The 26,713-nt window shown below is 31.3% G+C and overlaps 2 protein-coding genes across 2 annotated transcripts; one reads left to right on the top strand and one right to left on the bottom strand.

Moving 5' to 3' along the window:
- The first annotated feature begins 18,656 nt into the window (after positions 1–18,656).
- LOC107949140 (NADH:quinone reductase) lies at positions 18,657–21,387 on the top strand. Its single transcript, XM_016883868.2, has 6 exons — positions 18,657–19,322; positions 19,519–19,731; positions 20,093–20,188; positions 20,361–20,506; positions 20,721–20,940; positions 21,038–21,387. The coding sequence occupies exons 1-6, from the start codon at positions 19,188–19,190 to the stop codon at positions 21,230–21,232; spliced, it is 1,005 nt and encodes a 334-aa protein (XP_016739357.2). The 5' UTR covers positions 18,657–19,187; the 3' UTR covers positions 21,233–21,387.
- Positions 21,359–22,827, bottom strand: LOC107949139 (uncharacterized). Its single transcript, XM_016883867.2, has 2 exons — positions 21,967–22,827; positions 21,359–21,805 (listed from the first exon to the last, which is right to left on the bottom strand). Exons 1-2 carry the CDS (start codon positions 22,730–22,732, stop codon positions 21,447–21,449), a joined length of 1,125 nt encoding a protein of 374 aa, XP_016739356.2. The 5' UTR covers positions 22,733–22,827; the 3' UTR covers positions 21,359–21,446.
- Positions 22,828–26,713: the final 3,886 nt, after the last annotated feature.

Genomic DNA, 26,713 nt, shown 5'->3' with positions numbered 1-26,713 from the left:
AACCAAAAGGGTATTTATACCAATCGCTTATTCAAATTATTTGAATTTGTAAATTTAATTCGATTCAAACTCAAAACTCGAATTACTTATTCAAGTTGACTCGAATTGTAACACTCCAAACCTGACCTAGACATTAAGACCATGTCCGAAGAGTTACATTAATGTTATTAAAAAAACCAACTTTTATAAACACTATTTAAAATCATCTAGCAGTTTAAAAATAATCATAAGAAAACCCTATTGTTAATCCAACAATCCTAGAAGTCATAATATGAAGAAAATACTAAAATTACTGATAATATGAAAAGGTGATAAAGCAGAATGACCGAGCTTCCATTATGCTGATCTAATCAATACTATGAGTTACTTGAAATTCAGTCAACAGACAAAATGAGTTGATAACTCCATGTATATTGTCGAAACCATTTTTTAATGAGTTTAAAAAATGGCGTTTAACTTATTGAAAAATGAAAACGGGAGTCGCCACCAATCCTTTTAGGTGTGATTGGATCACCACCTTATAAAATGTTTTATTTATTAAAAATTGATTTTGGTCTACGAAAATTCAAGAAAACGGGTTCGGGAGTCGATTACGTACGAGGAAGGATTAGGACCCTCGTAACGCCCAAAATCGGTACCAAATTGAATAGTTTTGTCTTAATGCCAAAAGTTCGAAAGAATTTAAAAATAAGATCCCTTTTTGAAATCGGAATAATTTGAGTTGAAAATCGAGATTCCTTCGCTCCAAAAGAATACAAACATCACATCCAGCATGATTGGACACAATATTCTTAAACTTTCGTAACTAAAATCATCTCGTGATTTACAAAATCTATTTAGAAGGATACTTTAGACATTTAGACAAACCAAAAATCGCAACCCAGCATGTTTGGCACTACTTCCCGAATTCCTAAATACAAAAAAACATTGCCTCATTTTTAAAATTCTTTTAGATTAAATGAAATATAAATTTTTTAAAACAATGATGCATTTAACATATTACAAGATATCGATACTAAATAATATAAACTACATGATACATACTTTAACATTTCATGTAAATATAATATAGATAATAATAAATAACGACATAAATTACATAATGTACATTATCATTTCATGCAGATATAATCATAATAACAACATAAATAATCAATTTTCATGCAAATATATAAAAACAATAAATAATAGAAAAATACAAATAATTTATGAGATAAAATTAACATACTAAAACAATACTAAATAAAAAAAATACGAAAATAAATTAACAAATTATGAACATATGTAAAATAAATCACAAAATAAAGATGAAAACTAAATACCGTTTAAAATAAATGGAGTATTAAAAATATTTAAAGCAATATACGAATAATAAAGGAGAATTTTTTTAAAAAATGGTTAAGTAATTAATAAAAAAAACTATATGATATAATAATTTAATATATATTTATAAAAATAATATTATATTAAATAGGAACAAAACTTTATAGTAAATTTTAGAATATTACATAATATACTAAATATTTAATAATGATATATGTATTATTTAATAATAATTTAAAATTTTTTAAAATTATACATAATAATAAATAAAAAATAATAAAGTAATATATAATAAAATGAAAATAATATAATGAATAATATATATAATAAAATGATATAATATATAAATAAAATATATAATAAAATATAAATAATATAATAAATAATACATAAAAATAATATATATAATAATTTTTTACATATATAAATAATGTTTATAGTAAAAATTAATAATATATAAAATATTTAAAATAAATAAATTATATATATAATTTAAAAAGGATTAAAATTAAATAAAAATAAAACTCTAAGGTTAATTTTAAAATAATAAAAATTTGGACCTAATTGAAACGCGAGCTAAAATTCGAGGGACTCACTGGGCAATTAGCCCTAATCCCAAAACGGCGTCGTTTCGAGGATTGCGCTTTAAAGGGTTCAGAGACCAAATTGAAACAGAAACAAACTATTAGGACCAGATTTAAAAAAATAAAGAAATTTAAAATTGAACGAAATTAAAAAACGGAAAATGCGGAAGGGTTCAAATGGCAATTTGCCCATCTACCAAAAACGCGCGGATCCTTCACTTAAACGGCGTCGTTTTGGTGCTTATTAAACTAAGCAAAAACGACACCGTTTTTATAATACTATATAAATCAGATTTTGGCCCAAAAATTCATTTTTAAAGCTGGTTTAAAAAAAAAACTTGAAATCCTCTGAAAAAGGAGAAGAGAAGAGCCCTCTCGGCTCCGGCATCCGGCCTCCATCAGGCCAAGCTCCGGTCATCGGGCTGCACGCACCCACGCGCCACACGCACCGCCGTACACAGCGGTTGGAAGGTTAAAAGCCTTCATTTTTCCAGGCGAATCACAGATAATCTCTTCTCTTTTCTAAATACCGACAGTTTTTATCAAAAATGATTCATATGTGTTGAACAAAAAGAAATAAGGAACGAAATGAATAACTAAAATCACCTTTTTCCAAAAAGAAAACCGCTCGTATTTCTTTCTTGTATGTATATATATGCATGTATCTATTTGTATATATGTAAAAATCATCCCCTACTATAGTGAAGATATTCGGCTTTTATAGCCCCTGTTTTCTAAGTACAAATTTGGTGTGTTTTTTCTGTTCGATTCCTTACCATATTTACTGTGTATTTCTTTCTCTTTTTGCAGGTGACGATGAGAAAACAGGCGACGATCGGGCGCTGATGACGATTCACTGGCGCGCTGATTGAGGCGATGATGGGGTGCTGATGGCACGAATCTATCGCTGGTGGGATTGGCGCGCCGATTGCTGCGCGAGTTTAGGGGCCTTCGTCTGGTGCTTGCGGCGCCTAGGGTTTCAGAAACCCTAGGCCTTCTGTCTTCTGTTAACTATTTGGGCCATTTGGGCCCTGTGTATTTTGGGTCTGATGAGTTTTGGGCAGCATTTGGGTATTTGGGTATTTGGGCTACGGTATAGGCTTGGGTGTAATTGGGGCATTGGGTTTAAGTATCTGTGGGCCTTGTAAAATGGAATGTTTTAAAAAAACTTTATTTTTCAAATGGAATGTTTTAAAAAAACTTTATTTTTCTTTTATTTGGTTTATTCTGTTTTTTAGACTTTTAATAACCCGGGCAAATTGGGCCTATTACATATATAATGGATGTAAATTCAAATAGAATCATAAATATAATGGTTAATTCCCAAACTCGTATTCGAAATCAAAATCAGAGGATATTCAGTATGCTCTTAACAAATCAGATGAAAAACAGAACAATTCAATATCAGAATTAGAACAGATTAGAAACAGATGCTGTTTTCCTACCTCATCCGCTACACACTATCTTCGACCAACCCAACACAACATTAAGAAAATTTAATACCCATCCAGCCCTACACACCACATAGTGTCGGTACGACACGTTTGATATGATTGTAGACTAGCTGCCAGATCAAGTTGCGATAAAACGCCAAATTCAAATACATCCTGTGGCTTAGACACTGAACCATAATAGACCACTTCCTCTTTTACACACTTTCTATCCAATGCAGATGCAAATTATAGATGTTAGAAATCAAGAACGTACACACAGTTATTCAGGTACAATTCATATTCAGATAGTACAGATCAATATCATTAACAGTCATTGCATTTAATATATGTTTAGCTAATCAACTACTCAATCTTAGATCATTAGATAGCAACTTATACGGTCTAATTCAAATCATATGAACACTACAAAAGGCCTACGTTTGAGTCAAACGATGTTTACGACCTTAAGGAAAAAAATCCCATTTCTGACCCACACGTTCGTGTGGTTTTACACAACCTAAATAGCTGGCATGCATGGCTCCACATGGCTTGGCACACACCCATGTGCCTCACACGACTTGACACTCGCCTGTGTCTCATGTCCGTGTGGTCCCTAATGGCAATAGTGAGTCACTCGGCCTAGTCACACGCCTATGCCTATAGCCTGTGTTGTCCTTAATGGAAAATGTGAGTCATAAGACCTGCCACACAGCTTAACACATGGATGTGTAATGCACATAGCTTGGTACACGTCTGTATGGTGTCGATAGCCATATTTTTCGACATCCAAAATTCGTAAAAAGTCGAGTTTTATGTATGCACTTGAAGTAGTTTTGACGTAGAAACAACGCAGTGAAATCCCAAAGCTTGAAGTAACCAACCGAAAACCAATTAAACGACTACCACAGTGTAATTTGTGTAGCACCCCAAACCCAGCCCAGACGTTATGGCCGGATCTGACATGCCACATCGAAGCGTTCAAAACATTTTATATTGTTGATCCAGAAAAACCTACTTAGTGTTTTAAAAGATAATTTCATTATAGGTTAAAGTGAATGGAAGCTGTGCACCAGGTAGGAAACCGGAAAAGAGGAGGTGAGTCTACCGGACTACTTAAGTACCAAGCTCCCTTCGGATCCAATCCTAGACATGCACACCGCCATTGCCACACCTTAACGTCATGTATATTTCTAGGAAACCGATTTGATTAAGTCATTTTTAGGAAAAGTGATTAATTTTGGAAAATACTTTCATTGCGGAAGCTTTGCTTGTTGTCGTGTTATTTTGAAATCAATTGTTGTTTTTTTTTTTGAAAACGCGCCCTAAAGCTATCCAATTTCAACAGTTAAAATAAGTAATACCTATCTTAGTAATACATATTAAAACCATCAAAAATAATTAAGCGACCTTATTACATTTAAAAACCCAAACCTCAACATAAATAATAGGATGTCCAGTTCACCAGAAGAAAATCAAACTTTCAGAACGGGTGGCCACTCCGAATTCCCTCACAGCTCCAAGCCCACTATGGTTGGGGATTTCCTGTGTGGATGAAAATAAAAGGGGTGAGTTTGGGGAAACTCAGTGTGTAAGGAAAACTCATTCAAAGCCCAAGTCAGCTCAAGCCTATTGGGCCTAAGCCCATTCAGGTAACAGTGGTATTGGACCAGAGCCCTTTTCAGATTACAATAAACTGGGCCTTAGCCCCTTATTCAGATAACAGTATGGCCCATAGGCCCATTTCAAAATACATGTAACATCAATAACATATGCAAGCCCATTTGGGGAGACTACTCAACCCACCAACCACTACACTCCACCCGTACCAGCCCTACACTTCATGTGGAGAATAGCTCAACCCACCCAGCCCAACACTCCACAGTTGCAGCCTTGCTGCTCAGTTAACAGTAAATTGAGGCAAAGCCTCCAGTACGTGGACAAGCCACTTTCAGTACTCCCTCCGTCAATATCCCAATCCCATGCATCAGATAATAACAATATGACATGCTGTAAATAACAACAGTCAAACATGCATTTAGGTCAATTTAACTCTAGGGGTATTTCGGTAATTTATCTACTAGAGGTAAAACTGTAAATTTTCCACTTTTAAAGGTATTTCAGTAATTTATCTATTTTAGGGTTTTTCATGCATATTCCTACTTTTCACGTACTAATAGAATCACATACAGAGGGTTCTTACCGAATTGGGCCTGTTGGCCCATCATTCCAATTTTGGCCCACTAAGCCCAAAAATATCGAGGGCACAGAAATCATGCACTTTGCAGTCCAAATTTTGCAGCTTACCAAAAACATTAATCGGTTTACCTCACGAGCATTCGCACACTCGCAAATATACAAAATACCGGTTTTCGGCATTTCAGCTTTTCGACTTTTTGCCGATCCAGACTAAGAAAGAGGGTGTTAGTTACACACCTATTTGCGACGATATGCTGACGAGATCCACACACGAACCGCCTACAATTGGATTACTAACACGTTAATCTAACTATTCAAATACAAACTATGTATTAACCCCTTAAAATATTCGGCCAACCACACCTACAGATCATAGTAAGCTTATAAGAAAACAATAAGCAACTCATTAACAATTTTTTGTCAATGTTTACCACATAATCATAATTTCACTGCAAGCTGTCTTCCTGAGTAATAGTCACTAAATTATTTATAACTGGAGCTACGAAACTCCAAATCAAGTGCCGTTAATTTTCCTTGAAAATAGACTCATATATCTTCTATCCATAAAATTTTCAGAATTTTTGGTTTAGCCAATCAATACCAAATTTTTCTCAAAGTTTTCCATGTTTCACTATTTGACTAATTTGACCACTCTTCATTACGAATCAAATTTCTCATTGTACAGAATTCCAAATATGTTCTTATTTATTCCATTTGAAACTAGACTCATTAAGCCTTGATTATATAATTTATGCAGCTTATAACTCATCTCCCACAATTTATGGTGATTTTCCAAATTCACGTTACTGCTGCTGTCCCAAGCATATTTATTACCAAATCACTCTTTCACACCTAACTTGCATGCTTGTTATTTAAACATGTATATCACCAATCAATCATCACATATCTATAATTTTACTTAAGTATAATCTCCATTTCATCATTTTAAAGCACAACATGTTAGCCGATTTTCCCCTTAGCATCTAAGCACATGCATGCTCATTTGTTTGGCTCAACTTCACATATCTTCCATTTTTCATCAAAAGAACATGAAACAACAACTATTTCCTTCATTTTAATTCATGAGCAAATGCTCACAACACAACCAAAAACCAAAATATGCTTCAAGAGTTAAGGTAGAATCAAGAAGAACTCATGAACATCAAGATAGAAGCAAACTACCATGAACTTACCTTCAATTTTCTTCCCCAAGTGACCGAACATTCAAGAGCTTTCTCCTCTCCTTTCTCTTCTCTAACTTTAGGCTATGATGAACAAAGATGGACAAAAACTTTGTTCTTTTCACCCCTTTTTCTTTTAATAAAATTTCATATTTCATCCATTTAATTCTTTAATACAAAAGACATGAAATGCCCATCATGGAACATTTACCTAAACCATTATCATGGAACATTTACCTAACCCATTATCATGGAATATTTACCTAATCCATTATCATGGAACATTTACCTAACCCATTATCAATTTGTACTATGAATTATGAATATCAAGTGCTCATATTGTCTACAACAACATGATGGCTGACCACTTCATGTAAAATGGGAGGTTCGTCATGCAAATCCTCCTATTTTGCACTCCTATTTATTTGGCCACTTCAATTTAGCCTATAGCATTTTCAAACATTTTCACATAGGTCCTATTTCATAATTTCACCCCATTTTTCTTATGGAACAAAAATTAACTAAAATTGCCGGGTTCTATCTTAAGCTTGGGCCTTCTAGAGGCCCACTAACATAATTAAACCTATGCCAACATTCACAGAATTCCCGAAAATTGGGGCGTTACAATTTGCATAATTTAACTCATACTGAACTATGTTGAAAACCTCAACATAACACTTCCAATGAAACTAACGTTTACCAGCGAATCAGCGGTGACCACTCTAATAACCTGTCAGGAATCGTTACTTCCAACACCCATGCCTAAAATAAAGAAGCCAAAAGTCACTTGATCAGAAGAATTCAACTCAACAAAAACAAAGTCATTTCAACAGAACGAACCTGACATTTTTAAGAAATTCTAAACAAGATTCACACAACTATCAATCAACACTATGACAACGTACTCACCTGAATACACTGCAGCAATTTAACGGTAATCGATGAGAAGGAAGGAACCAAAAACCAAAAAAAAAAGAAATGGGAAAAACAAAAAAAAAACAAAAAAAAGAAAAAGGAAAAGGAAAAGAAGGGAAAGAACTTTAATTTTAATGGTTAAAACCACCAGTCAAAATTATTGTCTGACAATAATAAAAACATATTTCCTAACACACGCCGAGATTCGAACACAAAACTAAAAAGAATACAAAAGTTTAACCATTGAACTAACAAGCTCATTCTTGTCATAGTTATGCATAGAATTAAACTTAAATTAACTATTCAAGGATAAAAGTTATGCTAAAATAAATAGCAAAACTTTCTAAAAACATGAATTAAACTCCTGACCTCGAATATATCAACAGAACACATAGCCACTGATACAGTGATTTAATTACGCAAATATTTCTTAATCAAACATTCAAATTTTGGGGCGTTACACGAATAATTCAAATAACTCGACTCGATTAACTCAATTTTTTTTCAAATTGAATCAAGTTTTGCTCACCCTTACATTAACAGAAATGCCATATACTAAAAAATGGTAACAATTCGAGTTTAATCTAATTAATTTATTGTATTTACTAAAATGAGATTCGAATCAAATACCTATAAACTTTGTATTATATTATATCAATTTTGTCATCTATTTTGTAAAAATAAATGGTAAACTACACTAGTAGTAACTCAACTATTAGTTTTTTTTTTGTCATCCAACTATGAAAAGTTACAAAATTGTCACCTAACTATTCAATTTTATTTCGTTTGGTCAGTAAATAACTAACTGTAAAAACTTTTAAAATTGACATAATAGCAACTTTAACTCTCAACACTTATAAATTGTCAGTTTAGTCTTGATTATAAAAAAGTTTAGCCCTCAACCTTTAAACGTTGTGTAATTTTGATCTTTTTTTCCTTTTTGCTTTTCTTTGTGACATTGAGAGTTAATTTTAATAGAATGGGAAAAGATAAAAACTATTATCTTGGATTTTTGGGTATTTTCATTATTTTGTATATTTTTCAATCAACATTAGTTGATAAATTTATTTTTTTAGCTTCTAGGTGAAATGGTCACAAAAAAAATGCAACAAAGACCAAATTACAAAATGTGTAAATGTCGAGGATAGACTTTTTAGAATCAAGACTAAATTGACACAAAGTATAAATGTTGAGGGTTAAAGTTGCTATTAAGCCAATTTTAAAAGCTGTTATCGTTAACCAACTAATGACCAAAAAAGATAAAATTGAATAGTTTGTTGACTATTTTGTAACTTTCATAGTTGAGTGGCCAAAAAATAAATTTACTGATTAGGTGACTATTAATGTATTTTAGCCAAAAATAAATGCATGAGTTGCACGACCGGGCAGTGGTCTTAACGCCTCTTATTTGGTGATATTGTGTTTTAGACCCTTAAAATTTACACTGTTATAATTAATAAATGATAAAATTTCTGTTTTGGCTCCCAAAATTTCACAATTCAATTTCAGCCTCTACTATAAACCCTTGAATAAGTATTAATAATAAGATTAGAAATTGAAAAAAATTTTGAAATTTGAAAATTTATTTTATTTTATAATAAAATGCCTAAAATTACCCATAATCCCTCTTCAACCCTTAAATAAAAAGATAAAGTTACTTCAACACGCTCAAACTCACATCCTCCTACATTTAACAACAATATTAAAAGCAAATGAGCTAAAACTCAATCAGTTTAACTTTTAATTTCTTGTCAACACAAATATGAAACAAAAGTAGGTGAGGAAAATTCAGCTAAAATGTCCCTCCCAATTATTTTGTAATGACAATATATATTATCCAAGGGTCCATCACACAAGTTTTTGGTGAGATATAGCCAAATGAAGCCAACATTTTTGAAAAGATAAATAGCCTAATCTTTTGGCATGAAACTTGTCATGGACCGACAAGGCATGCATTCTAAAGTTAACACAAAAAGGATGCCATACTCAAATAGTTGAGGGTCCATCCAATTACATAATTTACTCAAAAAACTCATGTTATTTTTTCTAGGGGTTATACTTTCCTCTACGTAGCTAGTTTTCCAAAAAAAAATTTACAATGGTTCTAATAAGATAAAATTATTATAAATATGATCACACATGTTATTGATGATCGATCTATATAAAAGACGAACAAGAATAAAAAAGAGAAAAAATTTGGGCACACAAATATTTTACGTAAAAAACCTTCAAAAAGTAAAAAAACCACGAACAAATGAAGCTTCAGGTTTTCACTAAATGAATAAACTAATTGTGGTGAAAAATTATAAAAGGTTATATGTTAACTATTATTAATTGGAAGATTGTGTTGTCAATTGACAAATCAACCAAAAAGAAAATAAGTTCAATTGATATATGTAGCCAATCAATTGGACCCCTCTTGTTATTGCCTTTTCAACCTATCAAAACATGATTATTTGACAATTTGATGTACTATTATTGGACCAAGATGGATTAATATAATTATATACCATCCCACTTTATAATAATTTTACTTGTAGAGGTTATCATATTATTTAAAATTTTTAAATTATATTATATTAATAATATTAATTAGTGAAATTTAAATAATAAAGTTAATAAAATTTAGAAATATAATTCTATTTATTAAATATAATTCTATTTAATAAAATATGTTTTATATAAAATTTCAATTGTTTTACTAACATTTGAGACGATAAATAGTGAATTGATTTAGTAAAAGACAAGAGATAAAAAATTGATTCTACAACAAACGTGACTATAATAATGGTTGTTATATTCTTATTATATTAATATATTTTCATTATTATAATTTTTTTTTAAATTTTCGTAAGTTAATAATTGGTATCATACTTATTTGAATCATATTTCACTTTTATTTATACATATTGTTTGTCATATAAAGGTACTCATAAGTTGGGTCGGGTCCAATTAAAATTTTAGACTTATTTGTTAAGTTCGGGTCCAAAAATAGTAGTAACATAATAGTGAAATGGTAGCAAAATAATGAAAAAACAATAAAAAAAGCAATAAAAAAACAGTAATAATAATAAAAATACTTTTTTTTTGCATATTCGGATCGGCCTTGGGTCAAAAAAGCCTTACCCAAAGCCAAGCTTGTTTTTTAAGCAGGCTTTATTTTTTTATCCAAATTTATTTTTCAAATTTATATTTTTACCCAAACCCTCCTAAGCAGGTCTAGTGTCATAGTATCATTTCTAAACTTATTCAATATAATACCATATTTTGTATTTGTATAATATTTGAGGCTCCCTTTTAATTGAAAAGTGAAATTGACTCGTGGCAATAAAATCAAGTATCATAATAGTGAAATTAAAATCATATAATTATATTTTACTATTTTTTATATTTATATCATATTTAAAATTTTCTTTAAATGAATGATGAAATTGATTGTAAAGAGATTTTCATGATCGACATTAAGAAGACTCTCAACCCTTCACTCTTCAAAAAGATAAAAAGAAAGTCATAGACTTTTGAACATAAACTTTTTGGATTGATGCATGAATTTCATAGTTCGTACAAAACATGCTCAATAGCCTTAAAAAAAAGATTGGATAAAGTATGAATCACTTTTTTGTTTTTTAATATTATATTATTAGACAAATCAATCCATTGTCTTTTCAATTAGCTAATTAAGATAATTGTGACTTGCTTTTCAAACAAAGGTCAAACTTGTATGTCCACTAATTTCGACCGACACAATAACTTACATAATCAACTCATTATTATGTTAAGCATTTAAAGTTCATGTGAATTATTAAACTTGAGTCATTTCCTACTATTCAATTCAATTTTATTCTAATTAATATAGATAGTATTGTCAATATAGGAGGACATAGGTTCGAGTGTATTGAAATATATTACCCTTCTATTTATGGGGTGGGGAAGGGTTATGGGTAATTCTAAATATTGTGTCAAAATGAGCAGATATGATCAGAACCTATAATGAGATTGTTCAGAAAAAAATTGAATCTTATTTCATTGATTTTTGACTATAATATTAGTTTATATATATTTGTAAATTTGTAATTGGATAAAGTGACCATTAATAATAAAAATAGAAATAAATATCAAATTTTTTATATCTACGAGACATTATCTAAAAAGTTAATTCACTATGTTGAGCGAGCATAAACTGTGGTTTAAATCTTACTTACTCATCAAGTAGCAATATCACTCTGATACTCGAATTATATAACTTTCTTTAAACTTTCCTGCTAAAAGCTTAGATCTTTCTTGGATCAAACTCGTGAATTATACTGAAAGTCTTCAATTTAATCATTGCTTAGTTTGATTCTGGCATAATTAACCCTCACTTATGGGCAATTAACAAACTTCAACAATTAAAGGTACAAATAATTTAGGTAAAAATATGTCAGTATTGTACTCCTAGCTATTCCTCAAGTTACAACTAGTGTTGTAGTTAGTAGATAAAATTGAAACTAACAATATTAAATTCAATGCTTAATATGATATTAGAGCATAAGTATTATTCTATTTTTATTGCACGTTATTGGTCTTTTTTTGTTAACTTTTTTATGGGATAGGTTTTCTTATTTTGTCGAAATATGCTCTAAGTTCATGTGTTTTTTACACTTTTACAATTTAGTTCCCTACGTTTGTTTCAAGAAATTTAATCCTTTTAATTTTCAAATTTAAAAATGTAAGTCTAATTGTTAACTTTATTCAAATTCTCCTGTTGAATTCACGTTCATCACAACGCCTTTTTTGTTACATGGTTACCTAATTAGTATTATTTTATTTCAAAATGTCACGCCATCAAATTTAACAAAAGAATTTTAAAGTAGTTACCAATTGAACCTGAATTTTGAAAGATGAAAAGTAAAAGAACTAAATTCTTGAAAATAAAAGTAGAGAGACAAAATTTAAAATATACAAAAAATACAGGGAGTTAGGACCTATTTTAACCTTTCTATTTCTACATACAAGTGAAAAAACCTTCAGTTTACACTTGTTCTAATGTATTGTTCTAATTGATGTTGAAACACAAGTCGGGATAGAACAACTTGGACGAAACAATTTTAAGGTAAAGTAAAGAAATAAGCAAAGTAAGGAGAGGATTAACATACAATATTTTTTAATACAATTCGGGTTCACCAATCTTACTTTGTAGAGATTCGCTCAGAGAATGATTTTGCTGAATTTATTAGATACTTGAATTCAATTTACCCTCTCACAATGGATAATTGAAGTCCCAAAGTCAGAACTCAAATGGTTACAAATCACTTTCCAAATACTTGTTTACAAAAGACACTCCAAAATCTGTTGACAGGTGTGACTAAGCTGCCTATTTATAGGCTGTTTCAAGAGTCTTTCTAACAGTATTTTAATAAGCTTAAATCTCTAAATTAAAAGCTGAAATTATCTCATGTGTTATCTCAAGTAATTATCTCATAAAAACCTTTATTATTTAGCTTCCCGCACATCCACCAAATACCCTTATAAAATAAGGATAGAGATCAACATAGCATCTCAAACATTTCAAAACTCTCTATCTCTTTCTTCAAGCTACATGAGTTGGTGGTGATGATGATGATGATGATGATGCATGATGCATGAATAACTTCTTTATTTGCTACATAACAATATTAAAACACATAAATTTAAAGGTCAAATATGCCAACACAATATCTTTGTCCGCATTAAACTAATTTGTTTTAACTGTTTTTCGAACATGAAATGGGATAAGGTAATCAAAGTTTCTAACAACACGTATTGAGAATTATTATATCAGTGATATCTCACATCTTAGTAAACACATAGAAATTTTTGTTTCATAGTTTTAGTTTGGTTAAATTTTTGTTATTAGTCCCTATATTTTACAAAAAGTTATGGATTTAATCACTGTACTTTAATTTAGTCTTTTTTAGTCCCTATATTTTTCAAATTTTAAAATTATAATCCTCACCAAACGATAATTGTTAAATTCATTCAGTTAAGTTTTGCTATTTTCTAAATATGATTCCAAAAACATATTATCATATGTGTAATGCCATGTCAGTTTGTTATTTCCACATATTACTCACTAAAAATCCAATTAATGAGTTAACGGCAATCTTTTGTTCCAAGACTGAAATCTCAAAATTTGAAAACTATGGGAACTTGGAATGACACAACTAGAGAATATTGACTAAATCTACAACTATACACATAATATAGGTCTAGTAATTGAATTTAACCGAACAATTTTAACTATTGTCTTTTGGGCCAAGATTAAAATTTCAAAAATCAAAAAAGTATAAGGACTAAAATTGACCAATTCAAAAAATATATAGACAGAAATTGATCAAATTAAAGTATATAGACTAAATCCATAACTTTTATAAAGTATAGGGACTAATATCAGAATTTAACCTTTTAGTTTCTCCTGGGTACAACAGAGAATGATAAGAACCAAAAACATGGAAAAAAGTAAATGTAATTTGTGTATTCTAAGATGACGACTCCTTTTTCTTTGAAAGACGTGAAGTTTGGATTTCTTTGTCTCCAAGAATGGGATTATCTTAAAACATAAAAATGTTTGTTTATTTGCAAGTTGAGACATAAATTAAATAATATTCTAAAGTGAGTTTGAATGGACGATTGGGTGTAGGTGCAGTGCATTTAGTTTATTTTTTGTCTCACGTTATAGTATCGCTACAGTATCCAATCTCACTGTCACCGTTATTTTTACACTAACTACAAGTAAATGCACCACCCATCCAAACCCACCCTCCATTCACTTTTACTTTCACGGTTCCAGATTTCTCAATTTATTACATTATCTATTTGATTTAGATTTTTATTATTTCAACTTAGGGTATAATTGAACACCCCAAATATTGGTAAGCTCGAGCTTGAGTTTGACTAGAAATTTAGAGCTCGGTTGAATATTTACTTTTAAGCTTAGAGATATAATTGAGTTACTTGAGTTTGGGCTCGATTAAACTCGCTTATCAATTTTTGTACTGAAGTTCAAACTTAAATAGTTGAACTTGATTAAACTCATGTATTCAAACTTGAGCTTGATTTGATGATTAAGTTTATAGTTAATAATATAATTTAATTATATAAAATATTTAAAATATATAACCAAAATATAAAGCTCAATAAAATTTGATTTGTTATTTGAGTCAAGTATACTAAATTTCGAGTTTTGCTTGATTGATAGCTCCTAGCTATTCAAGCTTGAGTATTTACCAAATAATTATTACTAACTTCATTAATGAAACTAAAAATATCCATTATTATCGTATTAAATAATTATTTTTTAGTACTTATTTTTATTTATTTTTTACTACATAACCCTATTTATAACATTTAAAATTTTCAGTATCAAAAAAATTTCCTCGTTTTCTTTTAATTTTTTGTCTGTAAATGTTTATTTTGTTGAACTTAAATATTTGTTTATATTGTCTTGAAATATCAAATATTAATTCCATCGAAAAAGAAATATCATATTAATTCTTCTCTATTTGGGTTTGAAAGTTGAAACCCAATTCATGAAAACAGCTCCAAGGTTCGGCTTGTAATTAAATTAGCCCAATCCTATTAGACACAAAACATGCGTTTGAATTCAACCAGTTGTCGGTATTGTATTAATATTGGTCGTACTGTTTCAATCTTAAACCGCTATTAAGTAGTCTATGTTTCGTTCTAATTAAAATTTTAATGCATTTCAACTCATTTCGATTAATATCGATTTATACCGAGCTAATGGTTGAACCAGTTCAACCACCTGCTTAATTAGCCTTTTTGAAAATATAAGAAAATTGAAAAAAAATCAAGAACTACAACAATCAAAGCAAATGAAATGATAATAAAGTTGGAATTGAAAATGTATAAATCGAAAGGCTAGACAGAAGGAAATGTATAAATTTGAAAATGTATAACACTTATTGAGGGAAAGACTACCCCCAAAGATTTTCAGGTTAGTATTGTTTCAAGTGCTTGAAAAGATGTCATTGGCATGTTCATAGAGTGAAAGTATTTCGTTGTGCACAGTCATTCACTTAGAAATATTGTATTTACATTTAATGAAATTTAAACTCATGCCTTATAGCATATATGACATTTTTGGATAAAATGAATACCCTTCGAGTTAATGGAAACAACATCGACCCATTGAGAGATCTATTAACTTTTGACTAATAATACCTTGCAAACATTTTTCAATGGAGTTGACCTCTCATCAACAATAGACTTTAATCCTTAAAACTCCTATGGACTCGATTTTGGGCCTTTGCTGCATTTGCTGAACCATTTGCCTCATGTTTTATTTTAATAATTTATAACAAATTTTCATTTATAATAAAAACAATCATAATTATGAAGCACATTCTTTGTTAAATTAGTTTTCTATAACAACATATTGCCTAAAATTCTAAGTAAAGTTATAGTTATTTTTTTAGAAAAAAACAACCTCAAGAGATTACATTAAAAAGTACATAATTAACTCGTGTAAGATTAATTCTATCCACTAACAACAAATCGCGCACCAAAATTGGTGGTTCTTCAAAGGAGATCAGTCCCACGTCACCATTAAATACACATTTTGTCATTTAATTTGCAACTTCATTTTTAGATCTCGAGATAGGACGAAAACAGACTTTCCATTTCGATTAGTAACAAATGAATAAATCATAGTTCCACCATTCTACTACTTGTAGCTCCACCGGCTAAAATAGTTTTTCACTAGAAGGGCATTGTTACACTCTACATTAATTTGTCTAAAACCCTTATCCCAAGTTATGCGCAGTCCTTCTAACACTACTCTTACCTCATTTCCAAAGATTGAATCCTTACCAACTATTATTGAATATCCAAATAACCAATTTGCATAAGAGTCCTTAAACACACCTTGGATATAAGCGTTACAAACATTTGGTGACCCTGCTCCATCCGTATTAAGTTTAATCCATCCTTTAAATAAATTTATTAAATAATTTTCACAAAAAAAAATCTATTAATCATATTTTATTAAATGAAAATAGCTTTCAATGAGTGGAACTAAAGATATCAATTTAATAAACTATTAAGTTCCATAATTAAATATTCTACATTTTTATTATGAATTTGAAACAACACAAACTTATAAATTAATTACTTGAATTTAATAACTCATGATAAATTAATCAATTTAATTTGATGACTTATATTGATTTAGTTTAAACTTGTTAGATTTATACATAATTAATCATGTGAAATAATATAATATAAAATATGCATAAAAACAATAATGCATGCATTGATGCACTTACCATAGATATTTTAATTTAATTAATTTGATTCCCACTTTCTTTATTTTTGAATATAATTCTCACTTTCTTTATTTGATGAAAATTCATGATATGAATTTTATGAGTTTACAACAATTATAACTTTATAACCGTAAATTGTTATAGGTATATAACTACCGTCTCTCTATAATATGCAAAACCTTAACAATGAAGGTTGACGGTAATAATTATTTGATCCAATATTAATTATTTGTTTTAACTAAACAATAAAAAAATAAAGTTATAGTTAATTTTACGTTTACTCTCCCGACAACAATGCTAAAAGTTTAGTATTTAACAATAAAGATAATAAAACAATAATTTTCAATAAGTTCAGTTGTCTTAACCATATACTATATATAATAACTTTTAAATGGGTAAATTAGTTTTTATACATTAGTTTTTGATACTTTCTGTTAAAAGTTTTATTTATATGTACTGTTAAAAACTGGTATGACTGACACAATAATCTAACAGGGATATATGGCATGCCACATGTATATCATGCTGACATACAATGACTGATTTTTAATAGAATGACCAATATGTTCTTTAATTTAACATATAGAAACTAATTTACTCATTTGTTAGTAGAGGGGTAAAATGCGATTAAACTTTTAATATAAAGGCCTCTATAGTACTTTAATTTACAAAAATATTAAGATATATATGTCAAGTTATCATATGCGTTTAGGATAAGCCAAAAAAAAAGGATCTTTCATGAAAAAGTAAAAGAACTAAAAATGATCAAATTATAACATAGAACTCGTATAAAATAATAATAATTATAATAATAATAGAGGAACTAAATCCCCAAATAGCATAGGGACCTTTTTATAAAGTTGATCTATTTCAAATAGATAAAAAAAACAATTATACCAACAAAAACACCCACTTTTGCGGTTCACAACGTCCTCGCTAACGTTTTTGTCAAGACTGTATCTCATACTTCCATTATTGATATTTTTATATACCAAAGAGGACAAAACGTATGACATTAGCTATCATCTCTGTTCTTCTGTGTTTAAAATAAACATTTTTAGCTCCAAAAGTATTTTTAAAAGAAAAACTGTGCAGAATAAGTTGTTTTTGGCTAGAATTTTTAACTTTTCAGAAATGCTTTTTAAAAATACTTCTGAAAAGGAAAAGTTAAAATTTTTAGCTTTTCCTCTCCCAAAAGCACTTTTAGTGCTTAATTATTTTTTCACCCATCCAATAACACAGTACTTTCCATTTTTTTTCTTTCTTCTACTTAATTACAAATATGTTAAAATCATTAATTAAAAATAAAAAAAATTTAAAATTCTAATTACAAATATTTAATGGTTATATTTAAATATTTAAAATGTAGTTTATATATTCTAATTAAATTTTATAAGTAATTAATATTTATCACTTAAAAATATTTAAATTTTATATTTTATATATTAAAATATTAACAACAAGTTATAATAATTTTTTAATATTCTTACTAAAATATAATAATATTAACTAGTTTAAAATAGATATTTTATTTGTCAAAAATATTTTTTAATAGCAATCTTAAAAACTTAAATTTTAAACTAAACTTTTTAAAACTATTCTCAAAAATACTTTTCTATATAGCAATTTTCAAAAGCACTGTAAATTAAAATACTAAACTGAAGCTGAAACCTTAACTGATTGTAAAAAGTAAACAAAAATCCAAATACAGGTCAGTGTTTACTGACAAAAGATCCTTGAGTATTGTTTTCCTCTCCAATTCTCAACCTCGAACTTATCTATGACATCAAAGCTTTGGTCTCTCTATATATAAACATTCACTTTCTTCCACGATCAAAATATCAGTCACACCAAACCAAAAAGGGGGATCGAAATGGGGTGGAAAGGAATTCTGGGTTTTGATTATGGAATAGTTTTGTCCAGACTGTATCTCACACCTCTATTATTGATATTTTTATATACCAAATAGGACAAAACGTATGACATTAGCTATCCTCTCTGTCCATTCGTTTGTTTCTTAAAAGAACACGAAACTGAAGCTGAAACTTTAACTGATTCTGTAAAAAGTAAACAAAAAACCAAATACAGTTTAGTGTTTACTGACTAAAGATTCTTGAGTATTGCTTTCTTCTCCAATTCTCAACCTCGAACTTATCTACGACTTCAAAGCTTTGGTCTCTCTATATATAAACATTCACTTTCTTCCACGATCAAAATATCAGTCACACCAAACCAAAGAGGGGGATCGAAATGGGGTGGAAAGGAATTCTGGGTTTTGATTATGGAATAGTTTTAGCACCTATGGGCCATGATATTGCTGGACCTGAGCTCGTAGCTGCTGTTGCAAACGCTGGTGGCCTTGCCCTTCTTCATGCTCCTGATTGGGTACTATAAAATTCCCAGTTTTTTTCGTTCTTTATGGTTGAGCCAATAGGGTCTTCAATTTTGAGTTTGTATTTACTATTGGTTACTAGTGTCCATAGCTTGTTTGATACAATGAGTAAATGAAATTTAAGGGTCTATTTCAGTTTGTTTTAGATGTTTTAAGCTGGTTTAAGCTGTTTGGTTTTGGTGTTTGTAGGATTCACCAGAGCAGCTAAAGGAGCTGATAAGGAAGACACGAGAGCTAACTGATAAACCCTTTGGGGTTGGTGTTCTTTTGCCATTCCCTCACAAGGAGAACATAAAGGCTATATTGGAAGAAAAGGTGGCTGTTCTGCAAGTAGCGTGGGGTGAATGCTCAAAGGACCTTGTTTTAGAAGCTCATAATGCAGGGGTCATGGTTGTTCCTCAAGTGAGTATCATGCTTTCCCCCTTTTGTTCCATTGGTAAACATGGTTAGGTTCTATGTTACTCTGATAAGGGTCGGACACGGACATGTGGCTGACCAAGAACCTTTTCTTATGAGACATATTGTTGCCTTTATGTAAATCTAGGTTACTATGACTCTGTATTTCAGTCTAAGACTTTGTGTCTGACACTTTTATTAGGACATGGTTATGAGGAATGATCCTACAAGGACCTTTAAATACAAGAAAAAGAATATACATGTATCGGATATGAATACAACAAGCACACCCAAATATATACATGTTTAGTCCCTAATTTTGCTTCCTCATAGACTATCTCATGAGCTAAATGTAACTACATTGCAGGTTGGGAGTCTTGAGGAAGCAAAAAAAGTAATTGATGCGGGTGTAGATGCGATTATCGTTCAAGGCTATGAAGCTGGAGGGCACGTAATTGGACAGGTATGAGCATTTCTTAAGCTCTATTACATTGCAAGGTTTCAACTGTGTAATCAATATACCGGAGCTTCTTACTTTCCAAAATTCATAACCCTGTTGATGTGTTCCTCAACACCATAAAACTTTGTAACACTGAAAGTTCGGGGTAAAAAGGTTGATGTTTTACCATTTTCAGGATGGTCTAATTTCATTATTGCCACGAGTGGTTGATGCGGTGGCTGGTTGTGATATTCCGGTCATTGCTGCTGGGGGCATTGTAGATGCTCGTGGTTACGTGGCTGCCTTAGCTCTTGGTGCTAAAGGCATTTGCATGGGAACTAGGTTTGAACCATCTTATTATAATCTCAAGATTTGGCTTTCATTTGGTGCTCCGAACTTGTTACCTCATTCATGCTTAGAAAATCATCTCATCTCTTGGTGTTCTATATATATATATGTATTTGCATGTTTTATAATGGAATGTAATGACTTGCTATAGTTCGCAGTTTGTTCATAGATTCGTTAAGCCTTTTCTGCTCTTGCGAGACATTTGCAGGTTTCTTGCAACTCAAGAAAGCTATGCTCACCCAACATACAAACAGAAACTGATCGAACACGATGAAACCGAGTACACCAATATCTTCGGCAGAGCACTCTGGCCTGGTGCACCGCAGCGTGTCCTGCGAACGCCATTCGTCTGTGACTGGAAATCCATTCCTGCTCATGAAAACGAAAGTAATCAGCCCATCATCGGTCGATCACTAATACATGGCATGGTCAGAATCTAAATACTCTATTCGAATCCGGATAACATTGGAATGATAGTTTTCTGAATGAATTCTAAGCTTTCAGTTTCTAAATGTTCTTCAACAGGAAACCGAAATCCAACGCTTTTCTGCTTCGGATCCCAATCCAACAACAACAGGTGAGATCGAAAACATGGCACTTTACGCAGGCCAAAGTGTCGGCCTAATCAAAGAGATTCTTCCTGCTGGAGAAGTAGTGAAGAGACTGGTTGAAGGGGCTCAACATTTGATCCGCCAAAGATTTAACGAGGAATCAGTCTAAAAATCCATTTGTAAACATGTATTGCACTTTGCTTATGTGAGAGTGTTTTTAAAGCTTGGTTGGTTAAGCTGTTACAGCATTTTAATGTATGAAATAATCCAAAAGAGACTAATATAATACAGGAAATAAAGCTGTACCGAGATTTTTTTTTCTCATTTCTCCTTTAAGAACATATGAATTATACCATTTAATAGGTTCATATCCAAAATTATATCTACTTTACATCTTTAATGGAGGAAAAAAAGAGTTTGCGAGAAGTGGTGCACCAGCGAGCGTACGAAGCATGGAGATTAGGCCAGTCGGAGGATGGGCAATACGTGAAATGGTGAAGCCAGAGTGAAAGCACTTGCTCTTGCTCCTCGTGTTGTAACATGTCGATGACGTCTTCCAATATCATCTCGAGCTCGGCTCTTTCACTTAGGCTCAACACCGGTATGTCGTTGCCATTGTTACCTCTGCATAGCAATGGCAGCCATGTAATTAGCATCTTCATCTTTGTTTGCCTCAACCTCTGTTTGTTGCCTCCTTCAGTCTCTTCCAAACCTGTATCCTTCGTTTGCCTGAATAAGAATGCTGCAAAAAAAACAAAACAAAAAATAATCTGAAACACTTTATGACATAACATCTAAAATTACTCGTAAAAAAAGCAACATCGTTTTGTATTGACAATAGGATATCCGATTGGGTTAAATCCATTATTAAGATTAAAAATAGTAATGGAGAAACTAACGTACCCGAAACCTTAACGAGGGAACCTTGAACCCGGTTTTCAGCCACAACCGAAAGCTGAGCCAAATTCGAAGCCGATGCCCATCTCTCAACAGCCTCTTCCTCGAATCCGCAACCAACCAATTTCTGCGTTAACCAAAGCAGCTCAGCCACCAACTTCTCCGCCGAATTCCCCAAACGGCTACTCACATCCTCCCTCACCCTCCCGCTCCACACTCCATCCCGAACCGTCCGGAAAACTCGATCCAACCGAAACTGACCCGATCCGGTCCCCATTTCAATCAACGCAGCTTCAACCCGGCAAATAGTCCTTGAAAAAGCCGCCGACAAAACCCTCCGGTTCACTTCACGTAAAGCTTCAACGTCTTCCCTATTATTCCCTTCTATAAGCCTTTCCGCTAAAGATCGAACGATCCCATACTTGGTCGAGCTAACCGGAATGTCATTAACGCTAACCAGTAACTGCCAAAGCGACCGACCGATCCCCGAGTCGCCGATCCCGGAGTCGGCGATGTAACTGCTTTGGGTCGGCTTAAACGTGTAGCCATTTTCGGATTTTAAGGAATGTAAATAATGAGAAGGGAAAAAAGAAAGAAACAAGCGTAGAAAGAAAAGAAAAGAAGTGACGATCAAATAACGTATTATTTCGAGGAGTTTGTATTTTCCGGCTAAGTTCAAGAGGGATTTGTCGGCGTAAATGAGTACTGATTTTACCGTATTTCGAAGGAGTAATGGGGCCATAATTGTTGGAGAGTTCTCCATCATAACCATATGCTTTACTTCTGCTGGCTGAATGGTGTGACGCTAGGAAATGATGAAGAAGAAGTGACTAATATACAGAAAAATGCTTGTTTTTTTACGTTGAGTGGTTGAGGGTTTTTTACTAAAATAAATTTAAAAAAAATTATTTATTAAAATAGGTTGTCACTCCAATTATACATGAAAATGGGGTGTTTTTTTATTCGCACTTATTTGAAAGGCGCAAATGATTATTTTATATTAATTTTTTTTGTTTTTTATTTAAATAAAATATTATTTTTTTATTTTCGGGTTAGTATAACCCGCGTATAAATACGAATACAGGTTACGCCTACTTGAGAGGCGCGACTAATCGAGCCTTTCTCAGAGGCGCAAATAAATATGCCTACCTCAGAGGCACAAATGGTTGTGGTGGGGCCCACACGTGCTTAACTTTTTCCCTATATATACTCCTGAAAATTAAATGAACACATACACAAAATTTAGCATAGCAAGTTGAACGGAAAGAAGAAGATAGGGAGAAGAAAAAAAAGAAAGGAGAAGAAAACAAGGAGGAGGATAAGGTATTTTAGTATTTTTTTTGTAAATAGAATGTAAAGTTTTATTAGTAATTTTATTATTTGTGTAACAGCCAAATTTTTTAGTGGTGTTGGAAACAGTGATTCGAGATCACTAAATCCGACGAGTAAGTTTAGAAATTTTAACAAATAATAATTATAGGCCAAGCGCGAACTTAAAAGAATTATTTTTAATTAGTGAATTTTACGATTTTAAAAGAATTAATCAGGTAAATTTGGTTGAAAACGAGATATCGAGACCTCGGATTTATAAACCGAGCCATAAATATTTTTATAAATATTTATGGAGTGTTATTAAGTTAGTATTAAAGTTTCGTTAGAAAAATTTAATGTTTGGTTAGTCAATTAATTAAAAAGGACTAAATTGAAAATAGTATGAAATTTATTAAATTTTGATTAAATAGTTTAAGTGATTAAAAAGGAGGGATTTAAAAGGAATTGGACCCAAATTGTATGGGCTGGACGGTTGGGCAAGAAAATCAGCAAAAAAGACAAAGAGAAACAAGGGCAAAATGGGAAATTTTACAAATTAAACATATAAAACAAGACAAATTTGAAAAATCTAGAGATATCATCATTTTTCTTCAGCAAAAACGCCATGGGAGGTCTGAAAGCTACTGGTTTTTCATACTTTGACATATGTGAGTTCAATTCTTACCCTTTTCTTTGAGATTTTTATGTTTTTGTGACTTTTACAATTAGGTCCAAGTGTTTAATTCATTAGTTTTTGATTTTATGAACAAAATTAAAAGCTATCATTGATAAGTGTTAGCTGTTTATGATGAAATAAAATGAATTTGAAGCTTTTATTTTGTTGTTTGATGATTTTATCAAGTAATTTCAATAGATATTGATTTTAGGACCTAATTGTGAAAAAGTTGTGAATTAAGGTTTAGTGTTAAAATTCTGATTTTCAAAGATTGTGTCATAGTTTAGAATGATGAAATAAAATGTTAATTGAGAAAAATTAGCTTAATAGATGGGCTAATTTAGCAAGGACTGAATTGTATGACCTTTGAAATTTAGAGGAAAAATGGTAATAAACATCTTGAACTAAAACAATATTGGACAGCAGAAGTAGACTAACTTTGAAAAATCACCATAAATTGTATAAATCGAATTAGAAGATGAATAAAATATGAAATTAAAGCTTATTGAGTCTAGTTTTTCATAGAAGAAATGGTGTAAGCAATGAATTTGTAAATTATGAGATATAATGAATTTTGTGAGACAATGTTAGAATGAATTCGGGTTCCCCTATTTTGACTTTGGAAAATCACCAAAATTTGGAGAAAATTAATTAGAGTCTCAAATGTATATGCTTAGAATCCTTAATGAGTCTATTTTCAATATAAATCAATGGGAACATTATCCGAGTTTTTTATTGTGATATAATTAATTTTTAGTGAAGAGAGGTCAGAACTGTTGGATAGTGAAACAGGGGAAACTTAAATGAATAAACTGTACTAATTGGCTAAACCAAAAATTCTTAAAATTTTATGGTGGAATGATATGTGAGTATAGTTTTAGAGAAAATTTACGGATCTTAATTTTGAGCTCTGTAGCTCGAATTATAAATAATTGAGTGACTATGACTCGTGTGAATAGATTGATGTGAGCATTAATAAGTAAATTGTGAAATCGTACTTACAAGAATGTTATATACATTAAGGATGTGGAATGGAGAGGAGGAGGAGGAAAAATATATATGAATATTCAGTTAGCATGGCTAATTTGCATGTTTTAAGCTCATGGACTAAATTGAATAAAAGTAAAACTTTAGGGGGTAATTTTGTAAAAATGTAAAAAATGACTAAATTGAAGGGAATAAATTGTTTTATTATCTAAATTAATAAATTGAATGAAATTATCAATTTAAGATTGGCTGAAATTTGGGAAAATGGTAAATTACCAATATGCCCCTAAATCTTGGTATTTCTGCAATTTAGTCAGGTAGGTTCGAATACCCTGAATGAGCATGTAAATATGACAATTTAAGTATTGAACCGTATTTTATATGATATTTTGAATTGAATATATGAAAAGGATGTTACATGAAACATGAAAATGAATACTAAATAATATAAATTAATTGAAATTATTCTGAAAATTTCGGTAATGCCTCGTATCCTATCTCGGTCTCAGGTACGGGTATGGGGTATTACAATTTGAAAGTTATTTTGTTAGGTTATTAATTTTGTTAGCTTATGAATGAAAATATTTGCATTAAAAATTTTATATATTTTTTTTCTATTCGAAACTGTTTTGAAAATTTTGAAAAATTTTTAATAGATCTAGTATTGAAGATGGAGAATCAATTTTTCATGTGTTTTTTTCGATGGAGAAATTTTGACAACAACCGTGGGATGTATATTTGAATGTCGCAAACAAGTAGCAATGAGATTTAGTAAAAATATATCGTTTGATGATATGAAGGAAAAAATTAGTGAAAAAATTTATAAACGTTGTGGGAGAAGGATGTCGAAACTTTTCTACAAGTTTCCAGTTTCGACGGATCCCATAAAATTCACCGAAATGGAAGTCGTAAACGATGAAGACGTGGAGACAATGGTCGCTCTTTATTGTGGGACTCGAAGCAACCAAAATGCACCCATTCAGTTATTTGCTGAGTTAGCTGGTATAGAGGCAACTGAAGATCCCACTTCATTAGGTGAAGAAGATAGAGCTCAAGAGCCGTGTATGGTGGTTCCAATATCGTACGTTGATAGCCAATCAACTATACACGGGATCGACATTGATCTTAATGCTGCACCCGAGACTGATGTGGTTGGTGATGATATATACAATAGTAGTGATCCTTCTGATCACGAAGTCGATAGTGAGAGTGATCCGACATAGACGAGGTCCCGAATGATATTGACAACGAAGGCATGAATGATGATAGAAACGTTAACGCGTCTTCAGTCGGGAACCAGATTCGTCGTATTGCGATACACAATAATCCTGGGGTACACATGTCTCGGATAGACCCCGATGTGGCGCACGCAGCTGAGTTTCCAGAGTACCCTGAAATACTACCTGCTCACCAGATAGCTGTATATTCTGATCCTGAGGAGTTGTTCGTGGGCCAAAAATTCGAAAGTAAGGAAGAATGTGTTTTTGCCATTAAGCAATATAGCATGAATATATCAGTAGACTATAAAGTTGTAACGTCTAAACTGACATTATACATTGGAGAGTGTTGGAGGTCGGCGGAAGGCTGCAATTGGCGGATACGAGCTGCATTTATCCAGAAGTCGCAGATGTGGGAGATATGAAAATTTGTTGGGCCTCACACATGCATTTCAACACGTATGACAGAAGATCATCGAAAACTTGATTCCAAAACTATCTGTACGTGCATCATGCCAATGGTGAAAGACATGCCTACCATTAAAGTTTCAGTACTGATTGC

The sequence above is a fragment of the Gossypium hirsutum genome, chromosome A04 (genome assembly GCF_007990345.1).
Source record: "Gossypium hirsutum isolate 1008001.06 chromosome A04, Gossypium_hirsutum_v2.1, whole genome shotgun sequence".
NCBI classification, from domain to species: domain Eukaryota; kingdom Viridiplantae; phylum Streptophyta; class Magnoliopsida; order Malvales; family Malvaceae; genus Gossypium; species Gossypium hirsutum.
The sequence above is the reverse complement of the archived record's forward strand: the minus strand, read 5'-3'. Positions and strand labels throughout refer to the sequence as shown.

Excerpts from the sequence above, each read along its gene's own strand:
- LOC107949140 (XM_016883868.2), top strand. The coding sequence starts at position 19,188 with ATGGGGTGGAAAGGAATTCTGGGTTTTGATTATGGAATAGTTTTAGCA. Across the intron at positions 19,732-20,092 it reads GGGTCATGGTTGTTCCTCAA|GTTGGGAGTCTTGAGGAAGC; the intron begins GTGAGTATCATG and ends ACTACATTGCAG. Across the intron at positions 20,941-21,037 it reads GATCACTAATACATGGCATG|GAAACCGAAATCCAACGCTT; the intron begins GTCAGAATCTAA and ends GTTCTTCAACAG.
- LOC107949139 (XM_016883867.2), bottom strand. The coding sequence starts at position 22,732 with ATGGTTATGATGGAGAACTCTCCAACAATTATGGCCCCATTACTCCTT. Across the intron at positions 21,806-21,966 it reads TTCCCTCGTTAAGGTTTCGG|CATTCTTATTCAGGCAAACG; the intron begins GTACGTTAGTTT and ends TTTTTTTTGCAG.